This window comes from Oryzias latipes, chromosome 15, assembly GCF_002234675.1.
Source record: "Oryzias latipes chromosome 15, ASM223467v1".
Classification (NCBI taxonomy): Eukaryota; Metazoa; Chordata; class Actinopteri; order Beloniformes; family Adrianichthyidae; genus Oryzias; species Oryzias latipes.
Window position 1 is genome coordinate 4,302,652 of NC_019873.2, and position 14,638 is coordinate 4,317,289.

The 14,638-nt window shown below is 45.5% G+C and overlaps 1 protein-coding gene across 20 annotated transcripts in view; it reads right to left on the reverse strand.

The window, feature by feature from the left end:
- Nucleotides 1–12,825, reverse strand: part of LOC101166243 (collagen alpha-1(XIII) chain) — a 141,625-nt gene extending 128,800 nt beyond the window's left edge. For 12 of the 20 annotated variants that reach the window (XM_023962971.1, XM_023962970.1, XM_023962965.1 and 9 more), the window contains exon 1: nucleotides 12,157–12,824. In XM_023962971.1, the coding sequence (XP_023818739.1) occupies nucleotides 12,157–12,474 (318 nt within the window). In that variant the 5' untranslated portion in view covers nucleotides 12,475–12,824. Of the gene's footprint in view, nucleotides 1–12,156 lie in introns of all 20 variants that reach the window. The other 8 variants (XM_023962977.1, XM_023962981.1, XM_023962966.1 and 5 more) reach the window with 2 other exon arrangements.
- Between the last annotated feature and the right edge of the window lie 1,813 nt (nucleotides 12,826–14,638).

Genomic DNA, 14,638 nt, shown 5'->3' on the forward strand with positions numbered 1-14,638 from the left:
CATTTTCCAAACTAGATAATGGAGATAAAGCAGAGAGGATACTTGCTTCAAATCAAGCTGCAAGTTCCTGCCAAACGAGAAAGAGCTGCAACTTTAGCCTCATCAAAGGTTGCAGCAGCAGAGTCTGACAGAAGGAGAAGAACATAATGACCACACTTCAAGGACTGTCATTAGACTTTAACTTGTGTCCTCTTATGCATTATCTTACATTGTAATCAATTTGCTGCTCAGATTACACAGTGGTCTTTCCTTTTTAAACCAGAAAAAGTATTTTAGTCCAAACTTTAATTTGAATCTATATTGCAGAAAACAAAAAGGTCTCTATTTTTATAAACCTAATGGATTTTTCTTCCTGATGTTATTTTTTCTGTAGCTTCCCTCTGTGCATTGGTTTCTTCCAAAAAAAGTCCTAATAAAATACACCAAATGTATTCAACTTTTTGTCTTTCTCCCTCTTTTACTGAGAACAACTGACCATCCTGTTTGTCTTTTTTATTTAAATGTAGAGCTATTGTGATAAAATAGCTCAAATTAAATTAGTAAAATCACTTAATTTCTTTTTCTGAGTAATTTCCTTTCAACCCCTGGAAAGAAATGAATTAGCTACAAAATAAACTGGTATTGTAGATTGAATCCCACAGTTGACAGTTGGTTAGCACATGCATGTTTTTTTCCCCCACATACCCAGTCAGATAAGTTTAGATCAAAGCTATTTAGAAAAGAAAATCACAACAGTTTTCTCAGGTTTGCTCTTACAATTACTCTGTAACAAATCTGTAAAGTTCTGAAGACGGATGAAGTTTGGATTCCTTTTCCAGTCTGCAGGTCTGAAGCAAAGGCAGAGTTAACCATTTATGGATCAGAGGATAAATCTTTCTCCACATCTACAGATGTGGGAATTTTCTATGTTTTATCTAAGTTTTTGAGATCACATCCACCAACATTTGTAAAACAACATAACAGAAATCATAAAAAATTCTGTTTTATCCATAAAATAGATTCATTTCAGATGCCTTACCTGCAACAAGTACCACATTTTCTGCACCCTCGGATCGTAAGGCACACCATTAATTGAACTTATGCCTCCTATAAATAAATATTACCTTCATGCAGTAATTTGGAATCATGAGGTGGAATGCAGAGGGTCCCTAACCAAGTACGACAGCCCCCTATAAGAGCCTATATGGATGACCTCACCATCACAATGACATTGGTCCCAGGAAGCAGGTGAATCTTACAAGGACTTGAGAGACTCCTCACCTGGGTAAGGATGATATTTAAGCCTTCAAAGTCAAGGTCCATGGTGCTGAAGAGGTATAAAGTGGTTGACAAGTTCAGTTTTTCTATCTCAGGGACTGTCATCTCAACTATCACAGAGCAACCTGTTAAGAGTTTGAGGAAGCTTTTTGACTCCAGCCTGAAAGACTCTGCTGCAATTCAGAAATCCAACAAAGAACTTGGATCTACCTGCATTCCACCCTGCCCCAAGTCTTCTGGCCTTTGCTGGTCTATGCAGTCCCATTGACAACAGTAGAGTCCCAAGAAAGGAAGATCAGTGGCTTTCTTCGGAAGTGGCCGGGCCTTCCACGTAGTCTTACCAGTGCTGCACTGTATGGGACGAGTAATATCCTGCAGTTGCCCTTCGGTGGCCTCACGGAAGAATTTATAGTGGTTTGCAGAAGAGAAGCCCTACAGTATAGGGATTCTAGGGACTGCAAAGTGTCTGCAGCCGGTACAGGAAGGAAATGGAAGGCTGGAAAAGCAGTGGAGGGGGCAGAGTCACATCTGAGACAAAAGGCATGGGTGGGCACTGTGGCGAAAGGCAGATCGGGCTTGAGCTTCCCAAAGACTCTGGTCAGCCAGGCCCGTGGCAAGGAAAGACACAATCTACTCCAGGAAGAGGTCCGAGCAGGTGTGGAGAAAGAGCGAGTGAGCAGGGCGACGGGTCTTGGGCAGCAGGGAGCATGGACTAGGTGTGAGAGTACGCTGCAGCGCAGGATTACCTGGGCAAACATCTTGCAGGCAGACTTCCATCAGGTCCCTTTCCTGGTACAAGCTGTCTATGATGCCCTGTCAAGCCCAGCAAACCTCCATGTCTGGGGGAAGAGCGAGACGCCATCCTGCCTTCTTTGCTCTGGAAGAGGCTCTTTAGAACATCTCCTTAGCAGCTGCCCAAGGGCTCTGGCTGATGGTCGCTACCGCTGGAGCCACGACCAGGTGCTTTTGGCACTTGCTGAAAGCTTAATCTCAGCCCATAAAACCAGCAAAAACCATCACGCTGCAAAGAAGTCAGTCCCCTTCATCAAAGCTGGAGAGAAACCTCAGGCGCTGCCACAACAGGCCTCATCCACATAGCCTCAGACTGGCAACTGCAGGTCGGCCTAGAAAAACAGCTGAGGTTCCCATTGTAAATACAAATCTCCGCCCAGACATGTCCGTTATCTCTGAGGTTTCAAAACATCTGATCATGCTGGAACTTATGGTGCCCTGGGAAGAGCGTATTGAGGAAGCAAATGAGACGAAACGCGTTAAGTACCAGGAACTGGTGGAGGGGTGAAGGGACAGAGGCTGGAAAACCGTCTACTGTATGAGCCTGTAGAAGTTGGCTGTAGAGGCTTTGCCGGAGGTTCTCTTTGCAAAGTCCTCTGTCATTTAGGCACTACAGCAGCGGCCAAGAAGAGGGCCATTCAATCCGTGAGCGAAGCCGCAGAGAAGGCCACGAGGTGGCTGTGGATTAAGAGGGCTGATCCATGGACTACTACTAGAACACAAGTCTGGGTCTGATCAACCCCAGCGTTGCCTGGGTGAGGGTGTATGATGCTGTGAGACCCGAAACACCGCATGTTCTCAGGATACATCAGTGAGGATGCGTCCAAGCGCATCCATATTTCTTGCCTAGATCATGGTTTTATTGGACTTAAAGCAGATTTAAAACCTTTTTTTCCTAATAATCTGATCCTGTCAGTGAGCGTGTCGTTTCATCAAGAAAACCCTTAAACTGTCCTGCTTAGCTTCACGATCAGCTGTAATGCCCTTTGAGTGAGGTTAGACCTGTTGTCTGTGCGTGGGGGGTGGCGTAATCGTTAACTGTGCTCTGATGAAGTGCAGAGGTGACTCCTGCAGTTCTGCTGGAGTTGGCTGTTTATAGTGGGCTGTCTGATTAGCACGTGGGTCATTCCAGCATTCATCTCCATGTACTTGTGTTGCCTGTGCATGTGTGGGCCTCACAGTGAACTGGGTGACAACTCTTTGGGGATCACAGTGAGGAAACCAGGGCAAAGGGAGGCTATATTTTACACATTTCCACACCTCACAGCATGGTCTCCAGCTCCCATCAGACCTCCTCACTCAATCTGTGCGCCAAGCTTCAAGCAGGTCTGCTGTGAGTGCTATGAGGATAATTATGAGTGTTAAAGGGGGACATGTTGAGGGTGAGATAACAGCAGAGAGAGGGGCAGACCAAGGGTCAGCTTTTTTTTCAGAGGTCTGCTTCGTAGCACCTCTTTTCTGGGAGGCATGGCTGAATTTGAAGACCTCACAAATTTTCTCTGGATCGTCACACTTTTGAAACTTAGCAGTTCTACGAATGAAAAAAACGAATAGTTTTTGAACATGAAAAAGCCTTTTTGACACAATTTGTTAAATGTAATAACACTGGTTTTCTGCCTCAATCCTATAAAGTACACATTACATTGTGGGCGGCAGTAGTTCAGGCCAATGATCAAAGGGTCAGCGGATCGATCCCCTTCCTCCCAGTCAACTGTCGGTGTGTCCTTCGGCAAGACACTTCACCCTCCCTGCCTCCAGTGTGACTCCACTGGTGCGTTAAAAGTTGCATGAATTTCTCTGTGATGGTCAGAGGGGCCGTAGGCGTGAATTGGCAGCCACGCCTCTGTCAGTCTGCCCCAGGGCAGCTGTGGTACATCAGTAGATACCATCATCAAGTCTCAACGAGGAGTGAATGAATAATGGACATAATGTAAGCGCTTTGAGCAGCTGGAAAAAGCTCAGATAAATACATTTTTATGATTATTTCACTACAACTGGAGGGACGAAGGACATGAAGTTCATAAAGACATTCAAATAATAATTAAAGCTGAATTTCAGAGTGAAAATGGGAACTTCTGGAAAAAATATATAAACCTACTCTGGTAAAAAAAAAAAAGGCAAAGTGGAGTCTTGTGATTTCTAAGCACTATATTTATTTCTATTAGTGTTTCATCTAATATAATTCCACTATTACTCTCAAATTTCCCTTCTTTTTTCATTTGTGTGCCAATTTCTTTGAATTTATTGTTGCGTCAATATCCTCCACTCCTAGAAAGTAATGAGGATGCCTTTGACACCTGCAAAAAAAGTTTAGAAATCCACATGAAGCCAATCCAGACAATTTGATAGAAAGTTGTAGTCACTCTTTGACTACTTCCTACCTTTTACCAGTTTTAGCAGTTATAAACATGTTTATTAATCCAGAGAAAAGAACACCAGGGAAAATAGATAATTAGTCATGTGATTAAGTTTGGTGACTGTGGTTTTAGAATCTTTAGCTCTATTAAGCTTTTAATATCAGGTGTGATTTTAAATCTCCATCATGAATGAATGATGACTTTCATTTAAACTCATAACATAAATATGATGTTACAAATTCATGAATAGTGTCACGGTGAGGTGGCTCGAGAGCCGGTAGGACCCAGAATGCAGAGGCAGGAGGCACAAAGTTCCGGGGCAAGGGGTTTAATTACAAACACAAACAAAAGCGCTGCAGAGCAGGATGACAAAAACCAAACGAAAACTCACTGTGGCGTGGCGAGGGACAAGGAACGAGGAACAGGGCATGACATGGCATGAACACCAGAACAGGAATACTAATGGACCAACACAGGAGGAAGGCAGAGACAAGACTTATATAAAGACAGGGCAGACAAGACACAGGTGGACACGATCAGGGCTGATGGGGACCAAAGGAAGTAAAACTCAAGAAAACAGACAAGACAGGAGACTTTCAAAATAAAACAGGAAACAGAAACAAGACAGAACAAGGACCAAAAACAAGACAACAAGTTCAAATCATGACAGTACCCCCCCCTCAAGGAACCGCTCCGAGGTTCCAAAAGTCACATGAGGGGGGGGCCCCGGAGGAAAAACCTCGACGGGCACAAGAGTCCAGAGGACGGCCGGGGTCCGCGCCGTCCGGCGAGGCAGGTCCGGAGGACGGCCGGGGGGCCGAGCGGTCCGGCGAGGCAGGTCCGGAGGACGGCCGGGGGGCCGAGCGGTCCGGCGTGGCAGGTCCGGAGGACGGCCGGGGGGCCGAGCGGTCCGGCGTGGCAGGTCCGGAGGACGGCCGGGGGGCCGAGCGGTCCGGCGTGGCAGGTCCGGCATGAGATGCGTGGAGTCGTCAGGCGTGGAGTCGTCAGGCGTGGAGTCGTCAGGCGTGGAGTCGTCAGGCGTGGAGTCGTCAGGCATGGAGTCGTCAGGCATGGAGTCGTCAGGCATGGAGTCGTCAGGCATGGAGTCGTCAGGCATGGAGTCGTCAGGCATGGAGTCGTCAGGCATGGAGTCAGGCATGGAGTCAGGCATGGAGTCAGGCATGGAGTCAGGCATGGAGTCAGGCATGGAGTCAGGCATGGAGTCAGGCATGGAGTCAGGCATGGGCTCTGGCGGGTCGGGCCAGCAGTCAGGCTCTGGCGGGTCGGGCCAGCAGTCAGGCTCTGGCGGGTCGGGCCAGCAGTCAGGCTCTGGCGGGTCGGGCCAGCAGTCAGGCTCTGGCGGGTCGGGCCAGCAGTCAGGCTTGGCAGTGGAACCGGTGACCCGTCGGGGCGCAGGCGGCACCCCCCTGGGAGCCGGGACGGGTCGGGGCGCAGGCGGCACCCCCCTGGGAGCAGGGACGGGTCGGGGCGCAGGCGGCACCCCCCTGGGAGCAGGGACGGGTCGGGGCGCAGGCGGCACCCCCCTGGGAGCAGGGATGGGTCGGGGCGCAGGCGGCACCCCCCTGGGAGCAGGAACGGGTCGGGGCGCAGGCGGCACCCCCCCGGGAGCAGGAATGGGTCGGGGCGCAGGCAGCACCCCCCTGGGAGCTGGGATGGGTCGGGGTGCAGGCGGCATCCCCCTGGGAGCCGGGACGGGTTGGGGTGCGTCCGGGACCACCACTGGACATGGCTGTGGTGCGTCCGGGACCACCACCGGAACATGACGGGGATGGGGTGCATCCGGCACCACCACTGGAAAGCGATGTGGTGCGTGCCGGACCACCTCTGGAACAGGAACGGGACATGGACGGGGACGGTGGCGGCGACGGCGACGACCCCCCTTCATGGTGAGATGGCTCCCCTCCATAGCTGGAGTGCAGAACTGGAGTGTGTTAAAGTCCCAATAGGACCTGGTCCTCTCTGCTTCGAGGCAGTAGGCCTCCAAAAGCTGCATGTCCCGCTCTGCTGGGTCCAGAAAACTTGGTTGGTCCATTCTGTCACGGTGAGGTGGCTCGAGAGCCGGTAGGACCCAGAATGCAGAGGCAGGAGGCACAAAGTTCCGGGGCAAGGGGTTTAATTACAAACACAAACAAAAGCGCTGCAGAGCAGGATGACAAAAACCAAACGAAAACTCACTGTGGCGTGGCGAGGGACAAGGAACGAGGAACAGGGCATGACATGGCATGAACACCAGAACAGGAATACTAATGGACCAACACAGGAGGAAGGCAGAGACAAGACTTATATAAAGACAGGGCAGACAAGACACAGGTGGACACGATCAGGGCTGATGGGGACCAAAGGAAGTAAAACTCAAGAAAACAGACAAGACAGGAGACTTTCAAAATAAAACAGGAAACAGAAACAAGACAGAACAAGGACCAAAAACAAGACAACAAGTTCAAATCATGACAAATAGATCATTTTTAATGTAAAAACTTAAGAGTTTTTGTTGTTTTTGAGATAATGGAGCTTCCACTTTGGTAGCTCATTAAAAATAAAAATAACTTTTTCTTTTAAAATGCTTTTGTAGGTCTTTTTTTGCATTAGTTTAAAATGTTTGAGAAGGAAATATTTGAGCCAAATGTGTGCATCTTACTAACACTACAGAACTGTTTTTAGATGCTTTCTGCTGCTGCATTCTGCTGCATTTTAAGGGAATAAAAAGGTTGTGATCTTTTTATGATCTGCAGACTTCTAGTATTCATATGTAATAATAAACCGGAAATATATAGTGCTGACCAAAGTAAAGAGAATGAAATAAATATCCAATCCCTGATCGGGATGCAACATCCGATTTCAATTGAGTCGGAAACTACATGACCTGTCACTCCCACCTTGTTTCAACACTTAAAGAGACAGGCTGATAGAGATAAAACAAACATTACTGTAGCTACGCTGACTCCCGACCTTGTTACTAAAATGCGAAAAAACAGTCTGACACCGCTACACGTTAGCCACATTAGCGTATTCTCAAAAACTTCCAAACAAACGCTTTGACGGAGCGCTGTATACCTCTCAAAATGGCTTTGACATCAGTAATAAATCACAATTGACCCATGTATGAGGCGCTCTGCATTTTTCATTGCACTTGATAAAAAAGGGTTTTATGTATCGATGAGTCCTGCGACACCGACGCGTCGGCTCACGAGTCGAGCTCATAAAGTGAGACCTGTCGGTGTGCGTATCGCTCTAGGAAAAGTCATGTGACCTATCGAGCCACTGTGTCGGTATGTCACAAAGGAGTCACACAAGGAAGTGCATCAGCCAGCAGTGTTGCCAGATTCTGCAGTTTTCCACCCAATTGGGTGATTTTGATATAGTGGAGAAATTTTGCTTAGGGCGGATTTCGCATCAATTTGGCGGGTTTTAGTTAGTTTTATTATGAGTCTGAGCTATCTTTTATTTTGAAGATCTTCTCGCTTACATTTCTGTCACCTGGGTACTAAATCAGTCCGGCGGTGAGTTTAACAGAATAGTGGTGGGGGGGATTTTTGATGCCCTGGATGCGCTCCCAGCTTCCAGCTGTTGACAGATTCTCGAGACCCCGTTTTCCCCGTCCACCTGTGTTTGAGGTTTTATTTTACTGAATCTTTACTTTAGGTGTTGAATTTGGTGTTTTAATGAGGTTCGTGGAATTAAACTGACTCTTATTTGAAATGAATAATTTTCTGTTTTGGAGGTTAGAAGTGGTATTTGTCAGTAGACCTGGCAAACTTAAAAACATCTCCTCAATTCTGGGATATTATAGAGCGATACATGAGAATAAGGACCTAAAATGACAAATATTGTGTTTAGATTAAATTTAAACAGTATTTCAGCTGAGAGAACGTGGTTGCCTGCAATGACGTTTTTGGTCCAGCAGGGATCAGTATTGAGTGACAGTATCAATACAGTTTGGGCAATGTGCCGAAACGCTTCACGAAACCTCATCTACTCATCACTACTTTAAGCGTGCCTTTGTCACAAGAACTGGCAGACGGCTGGATGCAAATGCAGCAGGTGTATTAGCTCTGCTACGAGTCAACAAAGCTAAATCAGGTTCAGGCAAGCAGGGGTCAAATACGAGGATGAGAACATCAGAGAAACAACTAGAGTAATCCGGATCAAGGCAAGAGTCAGCAGGGGGCAGGCAAACAGGGTCAGGAAAGCAGAAGATCAGGCCTGGGTATACCACTGAGTAAGGAAGGCTGACCTGCACAAGCAATACTTCACACTAAGTGAGGCTCGGTGCAGTGTTCAAGTATGCTGTGATTGATTGGGTGAATGAGAGTCAGGTGTGTGGCAACCAGGAAGTACACGCTGGGGTTGCTGGGAACTGTAGTGTGGTTAAAACTTGGAGAAGGTACCCCTGGTGACCAGAGGGGGAGACAGAGTTCTGACATCCGACAGCCTTATAGTGTGGAAAATATAGTGTTAAAATACAAGTTGGTGAAAATTGAGCATTACTACTGGACATTTTCAACTTTTCGGATCTTTTTTCCCTACTGATTCTGTTGGATAGACCTTTAGAGAATTCTTTTTTCTTTTCCTGTCTGATTAGGTCCAAAGTCACTGCAGCCTTTGGCCATTACTCAACAATTATACACAGCCACTACAGCCACTGATTGTAGTGGAAAATGATCACTTTCAGCAAATTTAAACTGACCGTCACAGCTTTTGTGAATATAATCAAGCCAAATGTCGAAGTGTGTAAACTTTTGTTGAGGGTCATTTGTGAGATGACAGTTTCACTGATTATTCCACATAAGGCACACTTGAGTCATTCATTTCTTCACCTGACTCCTGAAACTAAATTCAGGAAATACTTTCTGTTGAGGTAAAAGAACACTTCAGTGCATTGACTGTGTAATCTAAAATTCAAAGAAGCCATCAGCTCTTCACAGCGACTAAGGAAACACAAGAGTACAAACACGGCAGCTCAAACTCAGAGACACGCTGCAGGGCCAGACGGTGCTTTCCTCAGCAGAGGAAACCGGTCATCACTGAAGCAGACAGGCTGGTGGATTCTGGACAGTGTTGGTGAAAGTACCGCAGGGTCCGCCCTCTTTCTCTCTGTCTTTGTTCAAAAGGCCACATCTGTGCTTGTGTCCCATTAATAATTACTATTTATACGAGCAAAGCTAAACAGAGAGGCAGCCTGCATCGCCCCGAGCTGGTCTGCAGAGAAATCCTCCTGGCTGGGCCCCCGTAGAGAAACTCCAGGACAAAGTACTCAAACAGAACCTGATCGCCACCTCTGGTTTTAGATAAATAGTTCCTACTACAACAATCTCGAAGGAATCATTAGCTGGAAACAAGTGAACCTCTAACTTCAAACTGCTACCAACTGTTTGCAGTGCACATTTCAGCACACAACTTTCTGAAAATAAATGGTCTTGTCTTATTAGGTCTTGATGTTTGCTTTGAGCTTTGAACTCCCCAGAGAGGAAAGCATGAGCTCCCGTCAGAGCATCGGCCCAGCTTTACATTAAGCAGGGAGATATAACTCAGCAAGTTCTGTCCAAATGCAAAGCTGCAGCTAAAATACATGAGTGATGGGCTGCTCCTGTGAGAGTCTACAAACAGAAAAATGGCATGCGGACTGTGCACAAAACATCAATTCAGAGTATTTCTTTGAATAGACACATTTGCAACAAGAAGACAACTGAGCTTTCTGTGTCTCAGGATGACAGTTATGGCTTGTTTTAGCAGATCGCCTCGAAATTTTGTGTTTGCGGGTCAGAATATTCACAAGTCAAAATAATGCTGTTTTTTTTTTCTCTGCAAAACATCAGTCCCATCCCCAACAGTGACAATGCCCCTACAGAGTCAGGATGGAGGGGGGATGATGAAAGCTAGCCCCAGACCAAATGAAAGGAGAGAAAACGGAGGTGGGGGGGGGGATGGGGGCGAAGTGCAACTTTAGTTACCGCTTGTTAGTTATTGTTAGCTGTGATTAGTGGAAGGGCAGCGACCAGAGCTGTAGCAACAGATGTGACAGAGCCAAGAGAGAGCCGGGCGTTATCTTTGCAAAGATGAGCTAGTGATGCCTCTGCCACATGGTCACCCCTCTGAAGAACGCCTCACATGGGGAGGAGGAACGGAAATGTGTCCTCCCTTCACTGACGCTCGGCGCCCTCAACAGACACGGATCCTCCTGAAGATTACGCTGGATTTCAAAACAGTTAATGGGGTTTAATGAATAGTTCATGTAACCTGACTCAAAACGGATTTATAAGGATTTTTTTTTTATTCTTTACTCTGTTGTCTAAAACATTTACTAAGCCGACAAAGAGAGCTTCTAAAAGCTCTATCAAATGTTATATTCAGCAGGAAGCAACGACTGAATATGACTTCTTCTTCATCCCGCGACTGTTCACGTGTGTTGGAAAAAAATGGTTTTAGCAAAAATAGGATCATATTTGGAGAACAGCAATGAAGCTATCACTCATTCACATATATTTTTTTTTAATGTTTGCAGCGCTGCCTAATTTCAGAAGATAAACTTTCAAATTAAAATGTATTTATTTATTAAACTTTTATTTAACCAGGAAGGTCCAATAGAGATTAAAAACCTCTTGTCCAAGTGAGTCCTGGCCAAAAGGGAGCAATTTCAAAAAAAAAAAAAAAAACGCACATTAAACGGATGACAATAACCATTATATTGCATTAAAATTTCTAACTCTCTTCCAAATTAATGAAGCAGTCTCAAAGACCATTTTAAAAGCATTTAAAGGCAGCAGATCTGTCAGCTTCCAATCTTTCTGTAATGTGTTCCAGCCAGGAGGAGCAGAGTGAACAAATGCTTTTTTCTCCAGCTGTATGAGCAAAAGGCACAGTCAACAGTATCAGCTCATTCGATCTCAATGAGGGAGATTCAGCGTAAGGAACATATGTAAAGGGGGAGCAAACCAAGCCTGGCCTTGTGAATAAAGGTGTACCAACAGGACTGCCTCCAAATAGCCAAGGAAGGCAGTTTTAATCTTTTATTGCAGTCACACTGGTGTGTCATCGATTTTGAGTTAGTTAGACCCTCACAAATCTAAACCCAAATGAGGTAGTGTTGGGGGAGTGATGGCTTTTCTGAGGAACAGGACAGCTTGGAAAACTAAAAGTGTAAGGCAGCAATTAAGAAACTGCTGGGCAAGACTTGTATTTACCTATTCATATATAATGGAATTACATTGTTTATCTGTTTTTTTACCATGCACTCTCTTAAAATCATTCGGTTATTTCTTAAACCCAATTATTGGATTATTCATGTTGGAATATATTTTTGATTACTTTTTAGAGCAATACATTTTGTTTGGGTCATAGTAATTTTATTTGAACACAATTTCTAGTTTTTTTCCTGAGATTTTTCCCCCTGAGATCAAATATTCCAAGTTAGTTTAGTGCATTTAAAACCATGGCGTTGTTGGATATGGAGTTTTTAGTGTGCAGTTCAACATTTCTTTGGCAGTAGACTGTGTAATGATAACCAACGAGATATGACTACAAAGAATACAATTATAACATATATTCTTATGCAATGAAACTTCATAGCTTCATAGGGATAAATAAAAAGGTCCTAAACCTGTGAATTTCGTTTTTTCTTAAATACATCATCGTCTGCTTCAAAGAGACTCAGACAAGTTTCAAAGTTTTAATTAAGGCCAACACGTTTTTCAAAGTTTGGACCCTTTTCTAGCTCTTTTCCAGCTCATACCTCCTCCAGGATCTGGTCCAGTCGGGCCAGAACGAGAGGCTCCACCTGCTCTGGAGACAACATCCACGCGGACAACTGCGCGTCCTGCAGCCGCTGCTCCACGCTTACTATCCTGGTCTGCAGGTCCGAGCTCCGTAGGAAAACCAAAACGCAAACTCCAAAGCAGAGGAAGGAGACCACGATGCAGCCGCTGAGAGCTGACCACAGCCTCCAGTTTATCCGCAGGGGCTGCTTAGGAGTTTGATGCTGACGCTCCGCGCTCAGCCTCCTCTTCTCACCTGCTGAAGCCGCAGTACTCCGCTTCTGATCCACTTCCATTCTAAGCTATTAACTAGTTTTATCAACCAGGAAACTCCCGTGTTCCTCGGGTGAAGGGCACCAAATAGAACAGAAAAAGTACTTCTTTCAGTTTGTGACTCTGCGGTGATCAAACTCCTGCCTTCTTCAACGTAATCAGAAGTTCATCCAGCTAATACGATAAATAGTTTGTAAGTTCATCAGCAGCTGCTGGCCTGCTGGATACGGCTTTTCCTCCTCGGCTTCTCTCCCAGTCCCGCGCGCTCTGCTCTGTGAGAGCGCACGCGGTGCGGCAGGTTTTGCAGTCAGAGCGCGTCTGTGAAACCCGAGCCAGCCTCAGCCTCCCTCTCCTCCTCCCAGCCTCGGATGCCGCGGGCCCTTTGCTCGCTCCGCACGCCCCTCCTCTGACAAGGCCTGAGGTTAAATACCGGAGCGCGGTTCGTGGCAGCCTCGCTGCGCCCGCTTTGATCCGCGCGCTGGTGGAGATATTTTTAGGGGTGTGCAAAGCCAGGGCGCACGGTCTCAAATCTGGCTTTGGTACTGCAAGTCCGGATCAAAACAACACTGTGCCTTGCTTTTTGTAGTTCCGATCTTGGGCTTTACTGGATTCTTTGCGCACTTTCATCCAGATAAGGCTCTGATAGATCCGCCTCTATTGTTGTCCTTAATCAAATCATATGGAAACAAAAATGTTCTGAATGTTTAATAGACAAGCAAGAAAACAGCAAAATAAGTGATGTAGGAAAGACTTATCAAAATGAATGAAATGAAAGTGCACCTTGAAGAGATACACCAGTTTCTTTATCTCCTTAAACTCTTCAGGGCTGTGGTGTAGTGGTTAGTGCTCTCGCCTCACATCCAGAAGGTCCTGGTGGACCTGTCTCTGTGGAGTTCTTCTGGATTTTCTTCAGGCACTTTGGTTACACACTTTAACCCTTGTGCTATCTTAGATGACCCCACCCTTACATTGACGTGTTCTCCCTACCATGACAAAGGTGGATAAAGGTGGAAAGATTTCATGTAATCCATGGACACCAGTGAAGATCACAAATCAGTGAAGAAAAAAGGTTCAGAGCACTGTCTAGTGGGTCTAGATGACCCAACTCCCAATGTTAAAGTGCCAAGGATAGCACAAGGGTTACGAGTGAATTGCTCTCTCTAAATTGGCCCTATAGGTGTGAATGCAGTCGATTGGCCTTACAATAGACCGGTATCCTGTTCAGGATGAACCCTGCCTTTGCCCAACAGGGTTGACTTCAGCAACCTCAGTAACCTAAAAGGGATTGAGCCAGTTCTGAAAATGGATGAAGTTTGGATTCCTTTTCCAGTCTGCATGTCTGGAGCAAAAGCTGAGTTAACCATTTATGGGCCAGAGGATAAATCTTTCTCCACATATTCTGTTTTATCCATAAAATAGATTCATTTCAGATGCCATACCTGCAACAAGTACCACATTTTCTGCACCCTAGGATTATAAGGCACACTGTTGAATGATCTATTTTTGAACTTACGTCAAATATAAGACGCACTGAACCTTAAGGCGCATTAAGTGAGACAAAAGAGTCAGAGAAAGACAGTATGTCAGTCAAACTTTATTAACTGCGTTCACAGCAATTCTACACCACCAACACATTAGCCACATTGGTGTTTTCACAATGACACCCAACCTAGTAACTCGTACCAAATCTCTTCAATATCAGTAAACACAACTAGAAAAAATAATAATAATAATGAAACAAAGGAGAAACAGTATAGAAGTTTTTGAGTTTATCTCCATCGTTGCTAACAGTATGGTCCTTGCAGTCAGTGACTGCTGCTGCAGGCCATAATCCATACGCGAGGCACTCCGGAGGTAGATTTGTTTTTTTGAATTAACGCTTTTAAGTGTTCCTTAGTGTGGAACATACAGTTGATCAGGAGAACACCAATCATTTCTTAGAAAAAAAAAGTTTGACATGTTTTGTAAAACCGTGTATCCTCCAGCTGCTATAGAATCTGTGGACACGTGTGTCAATTTTAGGTTAAACGATATGTAATGACGGTAGAACAAATAAGCACCCAGACAAAACAAACAAAAAAAGCATGCTGTTTAAAACTGTAGATGATACAATTTACAAAGTCTAAACATTGAACCAAACTCTTTTTGGAGTCGCCTAAATATTTATGTGCACTCTTCCAAAGACTG